Here is a 24,898-nt window from a genome sequence, read left to right on the forward strand (position 1 = left end):
GGGATGCATCATTACTCCCACTTTTGTCAAAATCAACGGCGTCCACAACATCGTGTGTGAAGGACAGATGGATGATCAAATGTACGAACGTTTGTTCATTCTTTCCCCCATCTGTCCTTTTCATGCAGTATCTGATGAAAAGCTTAACAAACCTTTCCAAATTCCATCTTTGGGGGTGGCTGACGCTGCGTGCTTTACACATAAACCAGAGGGGTCAGTGAGGCAGCATAGCTAGTGAAACTGTTTTGTTGCATACAGGCCTTAAATAAAAGTGATGGTGGGGGGGCAACAAATTAGCAACCTGCTTCCAGTCATACTAAAATTTACTCCACACATTCTAGTATCGTTTATCTTTTTTTCTAACTCTCCAGTTTTATTAGTTCATCAGCAACCGGATGAGGAATGACGAGCTGAAATAGAGTAAAGGGGATAAGAAGGAAAGATGTAACATGACAGATGAGGAGAAGAACAGAAACGTGATGGGAAGTGAAGAGACATGAAATGCACAGCACAGGGCTAAACTAATTGCGTTTAATTTTAGACACACTGACCTCAAGTTGAGCTGATTTACTGATTTAGAAGTTGTGACTGGCTCCCGGCTATTTTCGGTTCAACCACTTTAAATCTTCAGTGGCAGGATAAATTTAATTACAACTGTAGCATGAAAATCAATCATTTCAGGCTCATGTAAGGCTGGGGAAGCAAAACTTGCTGCAAATGTACATTTGGGCTGATTGCCTTTTGATCACTTGAACTATATGTGGAATGATCTGGCTTCCTTTTCATTTCATAAAACCTCCTGAAATGAGCTGGGTTGAAAGTTGTAGGCAGCCTTCCAGCCTTTCTTTGAAGATGTCCATGTCCAACCCTGCCTCTTTCTCACTCAGCATCTCTGAGGCTGTTTTAGCTCTGGGTGAGGCAGCTGGTACACGTGAAGAAATTCACTCAGTAGAAGGTTTTAAATGACATGGACACAGGATTAGCAAATAATTAGCTATAGCTATTCAGTTTCAGTAGCGACTAAACTACAAAGCTATTACCTTCTATCAATACCTTCTTCAAAATAACAGTAACATTAGACAGGAAGCTAAAAGCAGTGTAAAAGCATAATTGTATTCTGTTTCCAAAAGAAAGCCTCTGGCCATGAGCTATCATAGGGCCAGAGGCAGGGTACACGGTCTGTTGCAGGACTCACATTCACATGCAGTCAGTTTACAGTCGCCAATGAACCTAACCGTGCTCGTCTTTGGAAGTCTTCACTAGCACCATATTTGATCTATTACTGATCTAGAACTGTTCTATTGCGCTTACATATCAAATACTTTGATGTATGGTTAGAGCAGTATTTGTGGAGGGTAGAGAACGGGGACATCCAGACATACATGCATTCTTCAGAAGTCACAAGAGGATGAACTGAAATGGAAATACTTCAGAGTGACACAACAAAGTTGAATCCCAAGTGGAGGAAAAATAGAAAGTTGAATCCCAAGTGGAGGAAAAATAGAAGCCAAGAATTTAGTGCAAACAGACCCAGGTGTGGACTGAAGTTGGAGTTTAAAAGGAAATCCAGAGGAATGAAATGCGGGGCAGAGCCAGAGGGAAATACAAAAAGGATGGTACATGTGTGCGACTCACTTACTGTGAACAGTGACCTGCTCCCGGGAAAAAGCCCTTCGCTTACCATCAGCTGATGTGCAGTATGAAGAGGAGAACGAGCAGGCACGCACCTGTGTTACTCCTCTATCCACTCCTCTTTGTAACTTCCCATGTTGCCCATTGGCCGTGCACACACAGACACACGCATGCACAAATACAAACACACAACTTGAGCTTAAAGGAGACTCTTGTCATTTTTTCAGGTAAAAGTGTACAAGCTGGAAAAAAAGGAAACTTTCAAACAAGCAGAATCAATTCTGTTCAATGTTTAACCCTGGAGAAACCATGGGGTCAAATTTGACCCCATGGTTTCCCTAGAAAACCAATGGGGTCGGCTCTGACCCCATGGGTTCTCCAGAGTTAAGACAGTTTTAATGGCAGTTAGAAAAGTCTTCTGGTGCTTGGTGCTTCTTCCTGCAGCGAGGTTGTAAATAGTACTGTGCTCTCCACAGTTTGGGGACTGTCTGGGTTGCACAAGCCTGACATCAACACCATCTGGCACATTTGGGAGTGACTGGAAAGCCAATCATGTCCAGCATCAGTGCTGAGCTTTACTGATGCTCCACTAGCTGAAAAATCAGTGTCGGAAGGCTGCAGCAAGACCTTCTCAGCAAAACAACACTATGTCATTTTAATGGTGCCCAATGACGTTTTCTTTGTAATTGGATTGTCACTCATTCAATTAAATGTGATAGTAAATATAGCTTTTACTAGCACATTGCTTTATATCCACAGGCCTAATATATTATGGAAGCTAGCTTCTTTTCTTCCACATCGTATGGCACTGCTATAGACTTTACACTGGAATTAAATCACACAAACAGTTAATTTTTACGTTGTGGGAGTTTTAGAAACATAAAAAAAACTTAACGGATTAATAAGGCATAACAGGAAGGCAACCAACTGATCTGTATCGTGTCAACAGTTTCATATCATTTGTTATGATGAATGAGTGAAATTTTGGGCTGCCAATAATTTTTTTCTATCTCACTGGTCCAGGTAAGAAGCGATCGACTTCTACGGTCATCCTTGCCTGGGTTCACCCGTAGGACAAGAATGAACATTGTGCATCATGTTTTCAAAAAAGCATAACAAATTGAAACAGGAAAAATGGGAGATTTTGTGGTAATATCTCCAAAAAACCCATCAGAGACTAATCTGGATGTCCTTCCTAAATCCAGTGACTCATTTCATAAATGCTATGCAGGGAGTTTCAGCCTCGGTGGAAATTTATACTATGTTGATATTGAAGTGGTCTGAGAGGATACCAGGTCTCGGCACCACCCCCTTGCTCTATTTTCAGACTTTAAAAAAAATAAAAAAAATCAGCCTGTGACTTTAGCTGATTCTGGGGCCATTCAGACCTGATCATCTGTCAGGTAATATGAAAACTAATGAAACTGGTCTTTAACAGAACTGGGCTTTCACCTGTGAGAACATGGTTTGACACCTGTTTTAATTCAAATTTAAAGTCACAAAGAAATTGACTTTATAGCTTGTATGAAGTGCCTGCATATTCTAATGCTTGACTGGTGGAGGGGTTAGAGCAATTCAAAGATACGGATTAACAAAACAAGGAGACTGACATCTGCAAACTAAAGCAGCACACATAAAAATCACATATGGTGTGCTATTTGAATGTGGCCGTGCAGTCCATCTTCACTGTGCAGCCTTCAGTGTCAGAATTCTCTTCCTCTCTTGGCTTGGTGACCTCAGCCGGCCATGCTGCCTCTAGCTACATGTATATGTTGTCTACAAAATATCTCACTCCCACTAAAGGTAACACCGCCTCATCTCCTTCAGCTCTGACCTCACTATCACTTTGCTCTCTCACACGCAGACACACACACAGTGAAACAGAAGAGGGTACAAACACCCCCGCAAGTGCAAGCACACTGAAGCACGCACACACAGCTTTAATCTCCGCTAATTGCTGGCGGTGGGTATTATGAAGCTTTAAGGGAAAACAAACAGGTATAGAGCGAGGGAGCAGGTGGGAGGAAGAGAGCACTGAGAGCAAGGCAGATGCAGACATTAAGAAGAAGGGAGGGAGTATGAATGACTGCCTCCACCGAGAAAGTGTTGAAAGTGTCAAGCACGCCTCCTCAGATCGTAAAGATGGAGGCAACGTGAATAGAAGCCTTTTATGAACCTGAGAGGAAAAACACAGCGACAGCTGCGTCGGTGGGAGATGTTTGAGTCATTTCGAGTTCAGGATGGAGCCAGAGGAATCTGTTAAGTGTGTGGCGCTCAGTTGCGTCATGTTTATTCTTTGTAAGGAGGAATAAAGGTTTTAACCTGAGGAACTGCAGAAGCAGCAGGGTTTGCAGCTGATTTTCAGTATAGTCAGATTGAAACCTCAACTCGTTTTACCTCATTTTACACTTTGTTTGCTTTTCTCATAAATGTTCTTATTATACTGTTTCTTATAAAGTTTTGGAAATATGAAAAAAACATGACAGAACGAAGGCTAGTACAAACAAGCTACAGACTATTTCTGAATGAACGAGTGAGTGAGTGTTGATGTCTTCAGCAATGAAATGCAAAAGCATAACAGTGGATCAGTTTATAGTTATAGTTTAACACAGAATACTAAGTTAAATCGAGTGCTGATCATTAACTATTAAAGTATTTTTATAAAGTATCAAATCTTAAGAAAACCTTAAGAAATCTGTGATGTAAATTTGGCTGTAGCTGATATCACAGGCATCGCTTCCTTTTAGTCCAAAGGTATGTTGCCATGTTGCCTGTATATAAACTGCTGAAACGATACAGGAAAATTACAGCAGACAGAATAGATTTACTATTTAAATTACTTGTAGTTAGGATCAAAATGATGTTTAGTCATGTTTTTTTTTACAGCTACAATTTAGGTCTCAACCAGCTCTCTGTCTAAAGAGTTCCTTGTCCCAAAGACTATTTCCTAGTTTGGAATAACTGGAAACCAGTTTAAGTTGAATACCAGTTTAAAGGTAGAGTGTATAAAATCTCACCACTAGATGGCAGTAGATGGCGGAAAGCAGTCAGCTGAATGTGTTTTTCTTACATGTCTCAATTCAAGTGCACAATTCTAGCTAGGGTGGCAACTGTGGGACAAACAACCCTGGCTTGCATTCATCCGTGGTAAGTTTAGACTGTCAGTATGCTGCTTTCCTCAGTTGTCAATATGCCGGATGTCCACTCCACAAAGTTTCACAGGAAGCTGTAAAACTACCCTGATATACCCTTGGTAAGTCGGGGAAGCTGTCTTCTGTCTGATGAGAGCGATGCTGATACTTGTTGAGGACATCCTGAACTTTTTTCTCGATAAGTGCGGCTTTTTTTTTGCTACTGATAGCTACTGTTGGTGAAATCGTTAGCTGCTGTTAGCTGGTGTTAGTGAAACTTTCTTTGAAGAGGATCTAATATTGTAGTATTGTGTATAATGAAAAATGTATATTAGATAAAAATTTTAATTGAAAAATAAAAAAGCGATAATGTTTAGCAACAGAACAGTTAATAGTTCTGCTCATGATCAGATAAATTCTTTTAACTTAAGCAGCATTTTCTCTGAGTAAACATGTACTCTGGTACTCATGGCAGGTCTTGTAACATGCCGTGTGGTGATTATTGTACTTATGGAAAGGACCTGAGCAGATCTTCCACCACTGCTTTGGACAAAGTCTGATTCTGATTGTTTTGCCAGAATCTTGTCTGCCAAGTCTTGAATCAGTCATTGTAGGCTTTGTGACAGACTCCATAGTAATGTACAGAAATAAGGGACCAGATAAAGTTTGGGCACACTTACTTTTTTAACCTTTTGAAAACGTGCTGCTTTCAGCTGCTCCCTTATTCACAAGGGGTTGCAATAGTGGGAAGTTCCAAGTGTTTGATTTCGCAGATTTTCCACATGAGATGCCATCCTGACACGACTCCAAAGAAATTTGTACATCCTCTTAGGACTGAACCAGCAATTTTTTGCTTTCTGGAAACTGTCTATTGCCACTAAACTGTAGTGTCACTACGACACTACATAGTGTATAATTTATAGTGTTTATAGTTTATAGTTTCAGTTCTTATGTTTTACATACTTTTGAAATTTTAGGAATTGTGAAAAAATATTTTAAAAAAACAAAGAAAACATGAACGAGTGGGCCACTGCAAACTTTTGGCAGATATTTTAATAAATACACTTTATAAATTAGCACAGTTCTAGTTTCAGACAAAATGATCTCATTGAGACTTTAAAACTGATTAAAGTCAATGAGCCAGTGTAGTTATGATATATTTGAAATATGATCAAAAGCTCCAGAAAAAATCAGGGAAAATAATCATAAGTTGACTTTTACATGTGGTTTGCAAGAGAGAAACTTGTCCTGGTCCTCCATACAATCAGTTTCACTTCAGTTTAGTCTTTATACAACAGAAGTTATATCAGCCATAGCCAATTAGTTTAGCCTTGAAGGATACTGAAGCGAGACCCAGACCACAGTGTTCACTTCTCAATAGTTTTATTTTAGGCACAAAGATCAACAGAGAGAGAGTTTGGAGCTGGGAGATACTCAGGTGTGTGTCTGGCAGGCTCATGATTCCAGGTGAGTAATCCTTCTGGGAAAGAAGCTTCAGCTGATCAAGGACAAGGTGGTTTTCTAAGAGGCGTAGCGAAAGCAACATTAGCAAGAAAATCTCCCTGGGAGCTTCAAAGTGCATCAGAGAGTCTGATTACCATTTACCGTGATGTGTCAGGTTATTATATAACAACAACCTGACGAGGAGTGCAGACTTGAGCTTGTCCTTGTATAGAGAGAGGTAACACAAACAGGTATGTCAGCCGAAGAACAGTAAAAAGGCAGATTCTGCTGGCAGGGAGAGCTCAAGGAGGGGCAACCAAAACTATACTTAAGAGAAAAAGGAGTGGATTGGAAAGGGAGAGAGAGAGCGGGAGAGAGAAAACCCTGACCAGCCCTGGACCGTGATAGTGTCATCTGAGATGTCAGCTGTTGTTTTGTCCGCTGGACTGCACTGCACCTGGCAAACATTGAAAAATATTTCATTCTCGAGTCCCATCTTTCTCTTCTCCAGTTCAAGCAGCAGCCTGCTCTACTCACTTTCAGATTTCAGCATCCACTGCTGCAAGAAAAAGTGCAAAATTCAACTATTAGTTGAGCTGGTATGCATCATCATTGGTGTTCCTGTCACCTGAAGTTCAGGTTTTTCCAAGACCATATCCCAACACCCAAGTGACCCAACTCAGAATAATCAGACTTCAGCTTTCATCTGAGCAGCACCCCCGTGAGTCAGGCGTTTTGACCCAGAGCAATCTCATTGAGCTGTTGACTCATATTAGAGTTTTCCTCTATATCCCACTTTAGCTCACAGCCTCAAAGATATAGTATCCCTGGCACTTTCTTTGATTAGCATCCTCCACACAAGCTCTGCCCACGCCTCTGTGAGCTTTAACATGATCACCTGCTTAGTGGAATCAAAACATCGTGACAGGCCAGCAAATTGTTGATGTCACATGGTCAGGAAATCTCAATTATCTCGAAAGGTCTATTTTTAACTGCCAGTGTGCATATGTGGATGTGCTGGATGGTGGCTTTGGTTGTCAGCTTGATCGGGTTTTATTCTAACAAGAAAAAGGATTCTGGCTTATAGCAACATTTCAAGCAACAACCTTACGACTTGTTCATGTCAACATTTGTATTACATTTGACTTCAGGAAGCTGTTGAATGAATGTTTCGGGGATAATCTCCAAAGGTGCAGACAGAAAGGAGTTACTGTCTTCCCTCAGATGGAGACGTTTGTTGGGGCTGGTAAGACATTGTGGATATCTTAAACTCAGAGGACATTCTGGCTTGCAGGTATTACATCAGATCTTGTGCTGCAGTTTTCACCATCTTTATCCATATTCCTAGTTGTGGCATTGGCTGCACACTGTCCTCCTCCTTTCTGCTTCCTGTATTAGGGTACTCCCCTTGATCCCGAGCCTTGTCATCTTTTGTCTTTAGGGACTGCCAGATCATCCTGTTGCACCTAGAGGCCAGAGATCCCTTGCTGTCGCCAGTGCTTATTCTGCCATATTTCTAAGCCTGCTGAGGAAACTTTTGGGTCTTTTAACCTTTGGCTGAACTCCTCTAGTTAGCATTTTTATTAAAATGCTACTTCTTCCACACAGTGTTGTGCTGCTGAGGCAGGGGACTCAGTGATGGTTGGTGAGACTGCATATGCATGCAATGACCACAGACCCCAAGGCATGATGGCATGTTAATCTTCCAAGAAAGGCTCAATTTTGCAGACTAGGGGAGTTCTAAGTGAGTTCAAGTTATCCTCACCGAGCATCACACTAACAGTCTCGGTTGTGTTATTCGAATGTCCACAACTAACTCAGGGAACTAAATATGGATGGTGCCGGGGTCTATAAAGAAAAGGTTGCTTGATTTGTTTATATTTTCTGTCATTAGCAGTACGAATTTAAAGCACCGCCTGGCTGCAAGGAGATAAACAAGGGCTTAGAGTTTGTGAGGAGAAAATCAGCATAATGCTCTATATTTACGTAGAAAGTATCCCACTCCAAAGGCAACATATGGGCCTTGACACTAAGCTGAAATACTTATTTTTTTGCCACGTGTTATATTACTTTACACATAAGCCCACCAAGCCCAAAGTCTCTTCTTACACACCTGTTTTTGTTCTGCTCTGTCAGTAGCACACTGGCTCATATGCGTACACTCATTGCGGGGCTTCCACTGTTGATGCGGTGAATCAAATGGCCCGCTGCTGACCCATCTGCTGGTGCCGAACACTTGAGACATGCACTTCTCCACAGTCACCAAAGACACAGAAACGGTAAAGGTTAAAAACACGCAGATAAAAGAGTACAACCCTCACACCAGCTGATATTCAAATGATGATGATGAATGAGCTGGAGTGCCCTAAGAAAATCACACAGTTTTGTTAATGTAACACTGGGTTTGTGAACACAATATACTGTGATAAAACATTCAGCTAAGCATATGGTGCGTGGGACTGTGTGTGGAAGGGAAGCCGGCGAGAGAATTAGCTGAGCTTATCTGGTGACCCCGTGAATGTGAACACCCCTGGCTGTGATCTGTCCTGGCAGTGTGGGAGATCAGGTGACTGCATGGAGGGAATTAAAAGCTTCTCACTGTCACAAGATAAACAGGCGTCTCGTCATTGTCTGGAATAAACGCTGACGAACCGTCTAAGCCTCGGCTCACACAGAGAGAGAGAGTCTGAGGTCTAATCTGCGATTTACATGCCAGAGATGGGAGCATTTAATAGAGCATGTTAATAGTGTCAATTAAATGCTGATCTTGCTCTGTGGCAAGTCTCCTCCAGAGCTCCAAACCATCTCATCAGCAACCATCAGCGTCATAACAACTGTATGATCGTGCATATTCTGCAGTCATTACAGTAACTGGATGCTGCTAGGATCCATGATTATGGTAATGGCAGTGCATCACGAGTTGGCAGCGACTTGTCACTGGCACTCAGAAGCCGCAGACGTGCTCAGTCTCTGCTGCCATCTGGTGCTGAGAAGCAGTAATGCTAAAAGGGCATCTGGAGTCAGCTTTGTACTGTGAGCATAGATGATAAATATCATAAAGCATCCTTCATGCCACTCCTGATTCTGAGCCTATTATTAGACAAAGCAGTGAAAATGCATAGAGATATAAAATTTTGCATCATAATTTTCACATTTTTTACAAAAGCAGAGTTTGGCACCACTAATGTGGCTCTCTACAAAACTGGAGCACTCACAAGTGACAACGATAGTTAAAACCAGAGTGTAAAAGTTTCTCAGTTTAAAGCACTTGGTTTTAGTAGTAAAGATATCAGATTTCCAGTGGTCAGATAGTTTGGTAGATATGCGCTTTTTCTTCATTGCAGAGTTAGAAGAGAGGACTGATGCTACTTTTGTATCCATCAAAAAAAAAAAAAAAAGTTGACAACAGATGAATGGTGTCATGTTCTTAAGAAATAGAAAAACATTCAGCAAAGACCTCAAGCAGGACCTGATCTGCTGTTCGCTGAAGTCTCATCAGAAATGCTCATAGTGGAAGGGTGGCTGTGAAGGAGCTGTTCTTAAAATTTTAAATTACACAAGAACTGGACAGAAAATCGGTGACAACAGGTCTTGCAGAGTGATGAATACAAAATTCAAAATCTGTATAAAGACACAGCGGAGGTTCTGTTAGGTTCAGTGCTGCATTTCATTTGTGTTGGGAATTTGATGAAATTGTAAACAACAAAAGAACCATTCGATTTTGATTCACCATGAAATAACATCTGACTGGCAACATCTTTGTTTTTCAGTACGACAATGATCCTAAACATATTATCACTGCAGTAAAAATGTACCTGATTGAAACACACACAGTGGAACATAATCAGTCATGGATTGGCCTCTCCAGAGCCCGGACCTCAACATTAGTGAAGCAACGAGGGATCATGTTGACTACATCTGCTGTTTTCTAAGCCTCAGGAAAGATAACCGGGAGAAAAAGAGTTATGGCAAATTATACAAGAACTGTGGATAATTTGTGGCAACAGTTCTTATGGAGAGATGAATCTGAAGAATGTCAGAAGAGAGCTCCAACAGTGAGCTGCCATTTGTAAAAAAAAATGGCAGCTCACTGCATTTCAGCCAGTGGTGTTGCAGATCTTGTCAAAATTGATGGAATTATAAATGTAGAAATGTATCATCAGATTATGGTCCACCACACAATACCATCAGCCAATCCAATAAAAGCATACCTGGATAGAAAAACACTATCTGTCATGGATTGGCCTCCTCAGAGCCCGGACATCAACATTACTGAAGCAGTGTGGTGTCGTACTAACAGAGAACAGAAGAAAAGGTAGGAGCATCTAAAGATGAGCTTTGAATGTCCTTCAAGAAGCTTGGAGAAATATTCCTGAAGACTACTTAAAGAAATTACAAGAAATCTGCCTGAGAGAGTTCAGGCTGTGTTAAAGAATAAAGTCGGTAACAAATAGTAACTTTCAAGCTCATTAGAAATGACAGCCTCTGTTTTTTCCTGATGCATTTCTGTGGATGTTTGCTTTGATAAATCACCCATTTCCCATTTTCCCAGCAAAATATAAAGAAATGACGAGTGGCTCAAGACAAGCACAGTACTGTGTTACTTCAGCAACAACACAGCCTAAATGGTGAAATCACGACAGCTAAACTGTTCCCGTTTTAGGATGCCACTCTGACACATATTTACATTTAGTGTAATGTATTGTGAAAGTAACTTTCAGCAGTCCACTTCCTTCTGGAAAGTCACTTTTATTTATTCAGATTCATAGAAGCATTTTTAGAAAAAATACTCATTTTCAGGCCCGCAAAATCTGATTAAAATGATCTACTGTCTAGTTTAAATACTCTTGGAGAGACAGGAGTGCATGGTAACACGTTTCTCAGTCATCACCGGCAGCATACATCAAAAGCATACTTACAAACACGGTTATCAAATGATATGTTATCACAAATAAAATCATGATTGTTAACTGGCAGAGTTACCACAATGGTTAGTGCAGTTATATATTCAGTATATACATCCAATTAGAATAAATACGCTACAAAACTCACTTTCAGAAGTCACAGATTGTCAGTTAAATACAGATAGGGCATGAAAAGACGCGCTTTCAATATTAAATGATTTTTGCACAAATGCATAAAACAGCTGTTTGTGAGCATACTGGAGACACACTGATCCACTGTGTTTGTATGAAAAGTAGAGCTTTGTTTATGCCTGAGAGTAAAATAGCGAGTGCAAGCAGTCAAAACCGGCATACAGTACATGCATTTTCAGCAACAAATGTTTGCAGGGATTAAAAATAAAAATATATTTAAAAAAAAAGACATCCTGTTGAATCTTTGTCAGCCGAGTCCACAGTTTTAAAAGCTCGTCTCTCTCCAGTCCTCTGCGTCCAAGTCTTTTCTTCCCAGCAAACGTCTCCTGGTCCACAGGTAATGTCATAATGCATCTCTGTTACCAAGCTGGGGGTTTTCATAACCTACAGAAGCAAATGTACTGTGAGTGGTGGGAATAAAAATATGCTAGACAGCTACATTACACTTAATTCCACAGTTAGACTGGAACACTACTCTGAATGAATGCTAATGTTGCTGCCTAGCTCAATCCAGAAATATGTAGGGCGATAAAATGTCAGTGCTGTGTTCACAGCAATGACTCTTCAACAGTCAGCGGTTCACAGCTTGTTTCTACTGCCCCCAAGTGGCCAAAAAATAAAATAAAACTGAAAGCTGCACTTCTATGGAAACAGATGGCCGTCTTCTGCATCAGTTTTAGAAGGTGATATTTCAAACATAACTTTTTAAGCTTGCATGAGTGGGTGGAGACAAAAAAAAAGCTTAGAGCTTAAAAAAACCTGGAGCTAGGCTGAGATATTATCTGCCGCATGGAAAAAGAACCTCTTCGGTGTGGACAAGAAACACAAACGTGACAATGCGCTGCTTAAACTTCCAATACACCTAAACTCATCCCGACAGGTCGCAGAGGACCCCGCACGCGCTTTATGACCGGCTTTTATGCCGCCACTCGTGACATGTGGAGCCTTTTATCATTCTCACAGTGATGATAATTGAGTCCCCTGCAGCAGCTTGCTGATATATAGTTCTGTATTACTGGGGTAATTGGCAGTAGTTTTTGGAATGTCATAAGAGCTGAATTCCACTGCCCCGGGGTTTTCACATTCGGCGTCAATCTGCTCAAAGCAGGAAGTGATGATGAATCAGCTAAACCGTACTGCCAATTAGCACAATAATGGAACATGATATCAAGGAAAGAATCTGCTCCAATTAAAGGAGAGGAGATAAAAGGTCCTCGTTTGAAAAAGGGAGAAGGTCTCATCTAACAGCACACTAATCCCAAGCAGTGTCAGATCCGGCTGCCAGCTGCAATGAGACATATCTGGAAAACAGCCAAATTCCATCTTTAAATTATGTTTTATGATCTCTTTCTTTGGCAATCCAATTGAGGCAAAGGGGGCTTGCATTCAATATGTATGGTATGACTCATCTCTGTTAAGCGTGTACACATTTGGGCTTCCGCAAATGCTAAAAACAAATTACTGAAGATTTTGGAATATGAATGAAAGATTTTATTGTTATAAAAACAAGATGGGGTGCAAAAGAAAAAAGAAATACACTGTGCAAAAATCTCAACACGCATGCACTTCATGCTGCTCGTCATACCGCACATATCTGCAGGAAAGAGAGACGGATACATACACCCGGTCCCAGCAGGGTAGTCCAGAGACCTATTTCTGCACTGAGGGAAATAGGGTTTTTTCACAAGGAATCTGCGATCTGAAGACCTCTCCAGATCGTAGGGCACATCCCCTTCCATGCCTGGGAATAAATGGCATGAGACAGACACACACACACATAGTGGGGTACAGGAACTCAGAATAAAGGATGCAGCATAAAGCAACAAGTTGATGCGCAGCCAGCACGCTCTACGGGGTTGAGAGCACATCAAATAGGAGAGTCACGCTGAGTTTGTTTGATAAAAAATAACAAAGGCGTTGCGCCATTGTTATGAATTATGAACAACAACAACAAAAAAACAAGACGTGCATTTGTATCTTTACGTATTACTGCGCAGTACTACAAAATGCATGCACAACAGTGGGGCTGCAGAAACAAACACAGCACCAGACACACAGTACCTATGTCAAACGAGCTGGACTTCCTGGTGTGATGTGATGTTGCTGGAAATCCATTATGGCCTCCCTCCTCATCTGTGTTTGTTGGTTATCGTTAATTGGGAAGATCACAGCAATTATTTGCATCTTATTATGCCAATCTGCCCTTTCTATCCACATCATTAAGAACACACTGCCTGCTAGAGATCTGGCCTTTTACTTTTGGGGGTGTTAACGGTTCCTGTCACTGAAGAGCAAAAGAAGACGGCCATGCATGGAATGTAAAGATCTAGAATGTTCGTGATGGTGATGTTAAAGTTCCAGATTTATTACTTTATTTTAAAAAAAGAAGAAAAAACAAAAAAGGAGACATTTTGGACTGCTATGACTGTGCATAGATATAAAATGACATGGTTACCGTGACTGATTACGGCCGGATCTGCTGCTTCCATCCCAGGCTTGACGGACGCCGGTGGGCTCATCCTCTCGGTGCTTCCCTCACCTTCAGCGATGGGTTGACCAGGAAGTAAACACCTCTGATCATTGATTTGTTCTTCTGCTGGGGTGACGGGGGAGGTCTTGGCCTTATCTGGAGAGGTCTTGTCTCTAGAAACATCCAGGCTGGGCTGATGGAGGAGCACAAAATTTGACTATGCAACAGAAAAATATGACAACAAGATGTGCTTTCTCTTATAGTACATACAGCGCATACAGCATATAGTTACCTTATTGGGAATGAGAGGACGCTCTCCCTCTGGCCCTCGCCCTCTCTGTTTCTCCTCGCGCTTTCTTTCACACTGGTCTCCCTCTGCCTCCAGCCTCCCTGCTTCTTCTGGCAAAACAAAAAGCAGCCAACACAAAAAAATCTCAATTTATTTCTGGATTTCTATAGTAGCCTTGCATGATTCACAGGTCAAAATTATTCTTAGCTGTCTTCGGTTCATCCACTTCCTCTTTTCACTCTGACTTTAGGCCAGTTTCCTTCTGATTGGCTGCCCCTCACTAATGTGGATGGTGCTGCTGCTAGTTCTCCTGAGACGACTACATCCACTCTTTGATGTCACACAGAGCAAAAAGTAACCAACAAAGAAAAACAAAGACAGCCCGTCTTTCTGAAGCCTGAAGAGTTTTTTGGCTCACGGTGATTATTTATTCATAGACTAAACTCCTTATCTGAAACTTGTCTAATATGAGCATCCCCCACTATAACAGTACATATACACTATACATGACGTAAGGTAAGAAAAGCAGAATAAGACCTGAAGCAGGAATATTGGCAAGCAGCACACATTTCACACAAACCTGGGAATGGGAGCCTTTGGCTGAAGGGGCTGAAAGCACAAACTGTGCAAATGAAAACCAACCAACCTGGATTGCTTTTCCATTTCTGTGTTAAGAGCTTGCTCCAGCTTTTAAGAGACAACTATTTATATGTGCTGCTGTCCACAGCTTGCATTAAGGATTTCAATCGGACGATAAAGATGCACATCCCTGCACCCTTTCTCCGTTTTAACGCCAAACTGCTGGCTTTAACATTGATTTTATGCCATGACCACTTCTGTTACAGTGATCTCTTAATTCTCTTTGAGTCAGACTGCAGTCTACAATACTCGGAGGTTTTGCTCATTAAGAAGTCTAGACTTGAGACTTAACAATGGCTCTTTCGCCACAAAAGGCCTCTATAGCTGAAGAAGCCGTCCTTCAGGACAAAGCCAATCATGTCATCGTCTGCTCTCGTATTGCATCTCTCATTAAACACACTTTGACATACTCGTCTACACGGTTTTTGCAGCTTTTGTGAGTTTTCTGCTTTTTTTCTTCTTTAAAAACATGGCATCTTCTGATTGTTTTCCCTTTGAACTTTTATTCAACAAGACAGTGATCTAAAAATATATCACGGTCAACCACATGCATTCGTGCCATGTGTGCAGATGTGAGTCTATTTTTAGAATTATCATTATTATCAGTCATTCTAATAAGAGTCACACCTGAGTCTTCATCATTTATTATTTTATCATCATATTTATACCATGTGATTATTATCATGTTGGATACTTATTTATCCAATAGGGACATTTTACAATATTATACTGTAACAGAACTTCAGTTGTTGTTTAAGTTGCAATACCTAAACTCTCCTGCAGGTGTCTCTGCCTCATGACAGCCAAACTGGGCTTAGCACTCTGTGGAGGTGGCTCTGGCCTTGGCCCACCGGGGGCCACGATTCCACCTCCGCTGCTCTGCACATCATCTTCTATCTCAGTCCGCGAGTCTGTCAGGGGCACAATCCTCTCCTGCCTGGCTGTCTCCATCTGTCTGTCCGTCTGTTGTTTGGAGGACACCACGTGGCCGTTAGTTCGAGTATCTGTCGGGGCATCTGAGATGGTGACTGATCTGTCAGCATCCTGGTCTGTCCCTTTGATGTCACAGTTGCTGCTGCCATCGGAGTCTTCGATTTCTGCCCCGATGCAGCTGTACACCATGCTGACCAGGTCTGTGGACTGGATGAGGACAGAAGCCACGGACACAGTTAGAACCAGTCAAATCGCTGATGATTTAATGAATAGCATAACTCTCTAATCTGGTGCTAACAATAGAGAAAGCGAAGGCCTTAATTAAAATGTATTCTGTTGAATTCAATTATAACAAAATTAAATTATCGTTCATTTTTTGCAGTGGATGTCCTCAAATCCCCTTAATGATCACTAAGGATCCACGGGCTCTACTTAAGAGAGAATTGGAGTAATCTAAGCCATCCCTCAGCACAGAGTTTAAATAGCCCTCCACACCTTAGGCAAGTTACTACAATAAGACACATAAAAAGCCTGGGAACAGCAGGTGGCTTGGACAGCACACGGCCATGCACTGTTACATGTCATGTAGAACTATAGAAAGAAGTAGCAGCTGTTCACTCATGAATTAAACTGGAAGCAGACTTGAAAAAGAAATGGAAATAGCAATGCATTAGCATTTAATTTAAACTTTAAAATCTTCTTTAACTATTAAACACTTTTATCAAGTCACTGTGTTTGCCAAAGCCCTGAGGAATGCAATTTCATATTCTGAAAAGCAGAAATGCAATTGTGGTATGATGACCATACTGGTCCCTGTAACTGGTGTAGCAGTTGGTGCACTGTACACTGGCAGAATAATTTAACAGGCACCAAAAAAGTGATTTGGATGTTAAGCGTATACTTGCAATTTCTGAAGAGTCACAATCTACAATGAGGAAATCCATCAGATAATTAATGCTGCTCAAAAAAATTCAATGAACACTTTGAAAACACACCAGATTACAATGGTGAAAAGGATATAGATGTAGCTGCGGATCTATACTGATATGGGTAACGTGCTAGAAGTGAAAGGGTGGATGTTTGATGGAAACAGAGGATGTACTTCCTGAGGCAGCTGAAGAAATTCAACCTGCCAACACGGACGATGATGCAATTCTACACCGCAATCATCGAGTCCATCCTCACCTCCTCCATCACCGTGTGGTACGCTGGAGCCACTATCAGGGACAAACAGAGACTGCAGCGTGTTGTGCGCTCTGCTGAGAAGGTGATTGGCTGCAGACTCCCATCTCTGCAGGACCTGTACACCTCCATGACACTGGGGCATGCAGCTCGGATCACAGCTGACCCTTCTCACCCTGGACACAGTCTGTTTGACCTGCTCCCCTCAGGCAGGAGGCTCCGGTCCATTCGCACCAAAACCTCTCGCCATAAGAACAGTTTCTTCCCCTCTGCTGTTGGACTCATGAACAATAACCATATGACTGTTCCCACCACTAACACATGACCCTACACTGTGTTCACTGCATCATTCCATGTTTGGCACTGATCACCACCTGCACTCATGTATATATCTATCTACTTAGCACTTTTAATTCTTTAATTCTTATTTTTATGTCTATTTAAGTGTTATATGACAGTATGTTTGCACTAAGTACCGCAGCAATTTCCTAATGTTGTAAACCTGCTCAACATTTGGCAATAAAACCCCTTCTGATTCTGAAATGAACATGATCAACCTACAGAAGCTGAATTTAAAGACACTCTGTAAACTAAAAAATGATGCAGCGACTCCAAATGGTACTCAGTATTTTGTATGACCCCCATATGCTTGCTTGACAATGATGGGGCATGCTCCTAGTGAGATGACAGATGGAGTCCTAAGAGATCTCCTCCCAGATCTCTCAGAGCATCACTCAGCTTCTGGACAGTCTGAGGTCCAACCTAGTGGCATCAGATCGACTGAAACATAATGTCCCAGGGGTGTTCTATTGGATTTAGGTCAGGCGAGTGTGGGGAGCCAGTCAATGGTATTAGTTCCTTCATCCTCCAGAAACTGCCAGCATATTCTCATCTCATTGTCGTGCACCACGAGGAACCCAGGACCCGCTGCACCAGCGTAGGGTCCTCAAGCCACCCTCATAAAGTCTGTATCTGATTGTTTGGTTAGAGACATTCACACCAGTGTCCTACTCGTACATCTGACAGTGCTGATCCTTTTCTTTCTTGCACAAAGCAGCAGATACCAGTCCTGCTGATGGGTTAGGGACCTTTTACAGCCTTGTTCAGCTCTCCTAGAGCAACTGCCTGCCTCCTGAGATGGAGGAGACACAGCGAACTTTGTGGAAATAGCAGGACTGATGTGCCATCCTGGAAGAGTTGGACTACCTGTGCTACATCTGTAGGGTCCAGGTATCACCTCATGTTACCAGTAGTGACACTGACCCTAGCCTAGCTAAATGCAAGACTAGTGAAAAACAGCCAGAAAAGATGAGGAGGGAAAAATGTCAGTGTCCTCCACCTGTAAAAACAATGACACATCCCCCAAGGGGATGTGTCATTGTTGCCCCTGTTAGTTAGACACATTAGTTAATCTACAAAAGCTCAAACAGCCAACTTTTCACAGCACTGTACCTGTCTTTGGATGAGGCAGGGGGGGCTGGCAGTTCTCATCCCATGCACCGGCATACCCTGAGTTGGGCGAGGTGAAGGCATGCTCCCATTTGCTCCTGGGACAACGCTCTCCGGCCTCACGGCGTCTTTAGGATGCTGAATCATGGAGTAGACATTCTCTGAGGCGCTGCTGGACAGAAAAAGTCAGACTTTTCAGCACTGGTCCCTCTAATTGACTTCAATCATAAACCATACACTACATTTTTTTTTTGCATACAATATTATTATGCTTATGAATTTACAGTAACACGCTTCCTATGCCATCAGTTTGAAACACTGCAGTTTTTCTGAAGTGCGACAGCTTACATCCTACACAATGTGCTGCTGTTAAAAAACAAAAGAAACGAATGTAGAGAGCAAACCAAGTGAACGCAGCAACAAACAATCTCTTTGATTGCTTAGCAACAATCTGCAGGTGAAAGCTTACAAAATGCAGCATACTGTATTTAAGAAACTATTTCTATCTATGACTTCCCCTCAAATGAGTCATCTTTGCTTTTATGCTTCTCTTTCAGACTCCTGTAGACTGCTGTAAAACTCGGCCTACAACGTATGTGTGAAATTCATGCACCGCAGCAAGGCTGTTAACCAGCAGAGGCAAAGATATCAGCGTTTTTTTTAAAGCACACCTCTGAGCTGAAAAACAAACTGCCGCTCTCGCTGAGAAACCCTTTCGTCCGTTTCGTGCAGCTGTGTAGTTTAAGCGAACAAAGTGCACCTATTAAGTGCTATTCTCCCCCACTCAGCTGTTAATCTGTGCAAATGATTTTTCTTTTTTAAAAAAAAGTTTGCAAACTTTTTCCCCCAACGCTTTCTAACTCCAGAGCCATTATGTAACAGCAGCTCAAATGTATCCAGCGCCATAAATTCAAAGCAAAGGAAAACAGCTGGGGATGGGGAAATATTTTCTCCTATTCAAATATTCATGAAGTTTTGAAGTGGCGTTAATGCCCAGCGCTGGATTAATTTAACCGCCATCTCATTCTCTGGGCGTGTGCTCTTAAATGTTACTTTCCTTCACTTCTTCCACTCGGCTCCTGTGCTGCATACTCACTCCGAGTCCTGATTAGAGATGGTGGAGTTGCGGTTCTTGCGGAATCCTGAGAAAATGGACAACACACTTCGCCTTTTCTTCCTCCTCAGAGACTGGGCCTGATGCAGGGACGACAACTGACTGAAAGTGAAAAGTAGAGAAAAAAACAGAATGAGTAAACTAAAGCATTGGGTAAGAGGGTAGGCACACACAGTGAGATTAAAGCTAGACTGCATCATTTGGACTGTTTTGTTTTGTTAATGCAATCAGCCAGCAGCCAGTATTTATCAGTATTCTGTGAAAGTCATAAGTGGCAGGCTGATCCCAGAATTAACATCCGACTACATTATGTGAATGAACCGTTTGACAATAACAGGAAACATAATTAGTATGCCGAGTCCTGAACGCATGGTTTAATACTCTGGACAGAAGCAGTGCTTCTGCTGCCTAAGCACACTGCTGCTGAGCATGAAGCATACACTGGCATGTAACTTTAAAACACTTGCAGGGTTAAACATCATTTACATAGTACTGTCCAGCTTTGAGATGCAAAATCATGTCGATTTTACCAAACAGTTAATGTTACTAAGCTATGACATCTAAAGGAATAATGCTTAAAATGAGCTTCACTTTCCATAAATATAAAAAATCTTTATTTTTTGGGTTAAGGCTATTTCCAAAGCCTTAACCCAAACTTTGGAAATAGTCTAAAACACATATATTTACTAATTAAAAAAGCAGTTTTGTGTTAAATATGTTTAAAAATAGCTTGTGTAGCTTTTCAGCACTGGCCTAATACTAGAAATACTTTGGTTATTTGGGATAGTAGTGCAAATAAAGTTATGTAATAATTCATACTTTATTTTACACATACAGTATATTCATAAAGTAAAAAAAAATGGTTTTAATTGCTTATAAAACATTAACTAGATTATGGTAAATTCATTGTGACTTGAAAACAAGGCTGTGTATTTATTGATAGGGCTAACATGTCAGCAACTCAGCATCTATTTATCTTCAAATTTGGGGCAATTCTGGCATCCATCTGCAGCTGTTTTGTGCTTGCCTGATCAATTTAAATCCAATACTTACACCACTTTAAACTCTGTTTTTGGTGTCCAGAGATTACTCAGATTTAAAGAAAATAGTTCAGCTGGTAAATATTCCACTGGTATGCTAGTTGCTATATAGACTATTTATTTCAAGGTAGTTAGTAGTGTAGGAACATATAGTTTTTAGTTAAAAATTCCTAAGTACCCCAACAAAACAGCTGAAATCCTGCAAAATTAAAAAAATAAACCTAAATATGTTCATTCTGTGCAGAGGTTAGAGGGACTGCAGAGTCAATCAGCTATCCTTAAGTTCATTCATTATTTATTATTTTCACTTAGTTCCATCTTCTTTGCCAACATTTCCTTCTGGGTTTGAGTCTTTGATGATACAGCTTCAGTCACTGATCCACATGGCACCACCAATATACAAACGCTGCCCAGAAAAATTGGGAACATGGGAATTTTTCCAGTGAATAGCATACTGTAATTGACTTAAATGTGCATAACTGATTTTATTCCCACTTTTGTGGGGAGTAACATTGGAATTTTAATCACTTCATATACTGACATGGTGAAAGACTTAGCAAACAGTTACTCACTGACACAATGAGCACATACTGAATATCATTAGGATTGTTCTGCAGTGACAGTTGGTAACTCTGGTAATTACTCTCCTTTAAGCACTGCACTCGGTCTCTATCAACAAAATATGTGGTTTCTTAGCTGCTAAATGTTCCACTATGTCCAGCAGCAAGTCTCCAGCTTTGTGTTTTTACTCCTTAAAACTTATCACGGGTTCACACTGCAGAGTTCTTGCAAAGATTTAAACAGCCAATTAAAATGCACCGTTTGCATTCTTTAGACACAGCTAATGTGCTCTTCTTAACGTTCAGAAATTGCCCTTCCTTATTCTCCGTCATACAGTGTACAATGCTACAATCGTAGATGACGATATTAAACAAAGTTGTAAATGCTAAAATTGGAAATGCTGAGTGAGTATATATATAAGTTTTTTTTTTTTACTTTTAGCGCTGTATGATATCAGTGACTTGACCAGCTCTCACACTGTCTGGTAAATCTTTTGTCAGTGAGGTAAAAAAAAAGTCAGCAGAAAGCTGACTTAAAGGGAGGAGGAAGGAAGATACAACAGTTTGTTTCAAACAAAGGATGACTCAAGGACTGCACCAAGACCTAAGGTAATAGAAAAAAGGATTATTTTGAACTGTGAATCATACAAAGCTACTTTAGTGGAAACCAAGAATGGCTGTGCAAATGTGTCCAGAAGCATACGTTTCCATAGAAAGTACAAGGTAAAATTAAATGTGTGGTTAAGAAATGCAGGGAAAAAGAAACTACGATGGAAAATGGTACATTGTACTTTATAGTATGTTGTTTTTTGTGTGTTTGTTTTTCATTTTACTGTTTAAATGACAAACAATAGAAAACAGGTTTTACTGATACACCAGATGTAAGACACAGTTCCCTCAATGTCTTGTCTTGTGTGTCGTCCTCGGGGCTTAGTATAGTAAAGAATTGATCACATACTTAATGATTGCACAGAGACTGAGCCGATTCTGGTGTCTACCTGTCAGGTAAAACTCGTTTGCTGTAGAAATCAGGCAGTCCGTCCTCCAGCATGTTGACTCCTCCATTCTCAGAGCAATGCTGCGCGCACACACACACACACACACACACACACACACACACACACACACACACACACACACACACACACACACACACACACACACACACACACACACACACACTCAGTATGACAATGATCAGTCTTGCCATGCCGACAAAGGGGCTGAAAGGCTGACAAAAGTTATTATCATTTCTAATGGCTGGCTGATAAACCTGAATCTGCTGCCAACAGAAATCTGTTTGTAAAACAGCTCTTCATCATGCTGCCCTAACTCAGTTTGTACTGATTTAGGGGGGAAAAAAAGCTTTACAAAGTCTCTAAACAAACAAGCTGCTAAGTTAGCGGCTGCCCTGCGGCCCAGGGGAGATGGCTGCGCATGATTACCATTTGAATCACAGAGACACGTGCGACAGCTTCCTATTTTAAAGAGAGCTTATTTTTGGAAGGTGCCGCTGGCAATGAAAACAAGATGAATAACAAAAGTTCACATACAGCAGCCAAGAGATTTAAAAAAGAAAAAACACCTCAGAAAAGCCATGTTTGGTTTACTTTCTCTCGTTTGCCTCCCTCTGTGCACTTTTGTGGAAACACATGGACTGAAGTTCATGCTGTAGTATCAGATCAAAATAGGCCAGTTAAACACATACAGTGGTGCTACAGGCGCAATAAAAACTAACTTAAAAAGAGCCCAGTGAAACTGGTCAGTATACATCCTGTGGAAGCAGCCGCCTTTCTGATGACCCTGTTAGTCTGGAGGGGACACTGATCCCTGCCCACTGAAGCTCATAACATGGTCAAATGTCACTGCCAAGTCACAAACTCACGGATTCAGGAGGTAGGTGTCCTGCTCTGTGTCGCCGTGGCGGGCGTGGCCTGGCGTGGGTCACGTGGCGTAAGGGGGATCCGTTGGTGGGGAGAGTGGACAGACACTCCCATGATGCCGAGTGGGTAAGAGGGGCAGAGTGAGGTGGTGCGGAAGGTGTCGGAGAGGAACTGGGCTCCTCACCTAAACCTATAACAGGAAGGGAAATGGATTGTGACAGAAATTCATTTATGCAATACCACTGATAAAATCCTCTTTGATTGGAATTAAATGTATGATTAGACTAAATTTGCAATCAGTTTGTGAATTTCACATTTTTATTACTTTTGAAATGAGAAAAAAATGCTTCCTGTTAGAAGACAAATCCCACTAGTGGGGAAAAGGCTCACCCATGGTTGGGTTGGTGTCAGAAAACAATGTTATTTTATAAAAATGCTTCATTCTATCTACAGAAATATTACTATACTGATTACAGCCCAAGTAAAAGAACCGAATAAATACTGAACAACATTATCTCTTATGTCGTTATGCCATGTTGGACACTTTAACTACTTTATTGACTAAAATAATCAAAGATCAAGTGACTCTTGTCCTGGTATTGGCTATCTATATAAAGCAGTAATGTGCAAAAGCCATCCTTCATGACTCCATATTTTGCTGGGAAATGGAAGTCTTTTGTTCTGTTCTCTATCAAGATGATCCCACACTGCTTCAATAATGTTTAGGTCTGAGCTCTGGAGGCCAATCCATGAATAATCATGTTCCATTGTGTGTTTTTCTATCCAGATATTCTTTTACTGCATTGGAGGATGGATGCATGTCTCAATTCCTGTATCAGGTCTCCCACCGTCTCTATTTCTTAAAGACATGATTATTAGATACCTTTCATCTGCTGTAAATTGTTTTTTAGGCCTAACACTTTTGTGTTTTGGTCTTTTCCTTGTCAAGGTTCCTCAGGACACACTGTACATCACGCTGAGATTTGACAACTTGTGGTCTAACAGCTCTTTGAGAATCACCTTGTTGGTGCAAACATATTATTTTATGCATGTCAATCAATAGTTTTTGTACATTTAACAAAAAAAAGGGAAAAAATTAGGCAGTTTTTTGGGGGACTGTAACACAGTGCCTAAAGACGCAATTAAAAATGGGTTCTTTGCTAAGTCGTCTGTCATGTGTAGATACAACACTGGTTCATCCCTCGAATGAGGTGTCTTCTTTTGCTTGCATGATTGATAGGTCAGTGATAAGTGGCTTCACAATAAATTAATAAATGATAGAAAATCAATTCTCTGAAGATGCTTAGATACAAGGACTGGGCTGAAAATGAGTGAAAAAACATGTCCAAAGAAAAACTTTGAAAGGCCTTCTGAAAGCAGAAGGAGAACTAGTACACAAAAGGTACCAAATTCTGAAACAAAATATAAAGGAATGAGTGGTGACTTCAGACTTTTGCACAGTATTGTATTTCACGGTACTTTAGCACGTGACAGCAATAATTTGTGACTACAGACTGAACACTCACTCAGTCTGGTGGAGACGGGTCGAATTCTTCTAGTTCTGGAGCTCCGCTTCTTAATGGCCATGGTGTCCTTTTTTAAGAGATCATTGTACATACACAAATGTTTTTAAATGCCTTCACTTCACTTATAACACAATTACAACGCACAAAAAAGTTAAATGGACAAAAGTATCCCATCCTCGCTAAATATAAATGAATGAAATAAAGTAGATCAATGAGATACACGTACAGTATTTCACAGAAAATCCAACTGGAGTAAAGCAAAGGCAATGAAAAGATGCAGAAACTGTTTACAAAATCTAAGTGTGAAGGTCAGAACAACAGTATGTTGGAGGGTACAGGAAGTGTGGGATTTGTCTTGATTTTGAGAAGAGTCACAATAAAAATACTCGTGTTGAAGGGGAGAAAAGCCGGTTGATCTGAAGTTGAAAAAATGTAATTTTTTTTCAGCACAATTTGTTTATAACCAGCTCTGAGCGTCAGTATGGTGGAACAGTTTATGGTGCAGCAAAAC

The 24,898-nt window shown here is 41.1% G+C and overlaps 1 protein-coding gene across 6 annotated transcripts in view; it reads right to left on the bottom strand.

The window, feature by feature from the left end:
• Nucleotides 1-10,944: 10,944 nt before the first annotated feature.
• carmil3 (capping protein regulator and myosin 1 linker 3) overlaps nucleotides 10,945-24,898 on the bottom strand; it is a 94,005-nt gene continuing 80,051 nt past the window's right edge. For 2 of the 6 annotated variants that reach the window (XM_063462050.1, XM_063462048.1), the window contains exons 30-40: nucleotides 24,388-24,454; nucleotides 22,864-23,051; nucleotides 21,977-22,056; nucleotides 19,361-19,480; nucleotides 18,268-18,433; nucleotides 15,468-15,840; nucleotides 14,065-14,171; nucleotides 13,758-13,965; nucleotides 13,364-13,435; nucleotides 12,924-13,043; nucleotides 10,945-11,686 (exon numbers count right to left, since the gene is read on the bottom strand). In XM_063462050.1, the coding sequence (XP_063318120.1) occupies nucleotides 11,646-11,686; nucleotides 12,924-13,043; nucleotides 13,364-13,435; nucleotides 13,758-13,965; nucleotides 14,065-14,171; nucleotides 15,468-15,840; nucleotides 18,268-18,433; nucleotides 19,361-19,480; nucleotides 21,977-22,056; nucleotides 22,864-23,051; nucleotides 24,388-24,454 (1,542 nt within the window). In that variant the 3' untranslated portion in view covers nucleotides 10,945-11,645. Of the gene's footprint in view, nucleotides 11,687-12,923; nucleotides 13,044-13,363; nucleotides 13,436-13,757; nucleotides 13,966-14,064; nucleotides 14,172-15,467; nucleotides 15,841-18,267; nucleotides 18,437-19,360; nucleotides 19,481-21,976; nucleotides 22,057-22,863; nucleotides 23,052-24,387; nucleotides 24,455-24,898 lie in introns of all 6 variants that reach the window. The other 4 variants (XM_063462047.1, XM_063462049.1, XM_063462051.1 and 1 more) reach the window with 3 other exon arrangements.

Source organism: Pelmatolapia mariae, linkage group LG18, assembly GCF_036321145.2.
Source record: "Pelmatolapia mariae isolate MD_Pm_ZW linkage group LG18, Pm_UMD_F_2, whole genome shotgun sequence".
NCBI lineage: Eukaryota > Metazoa > Chordata > Actinopteri > Cichliformes > Cichlidae > Pelmatolapia > Pelmatolapia mariae.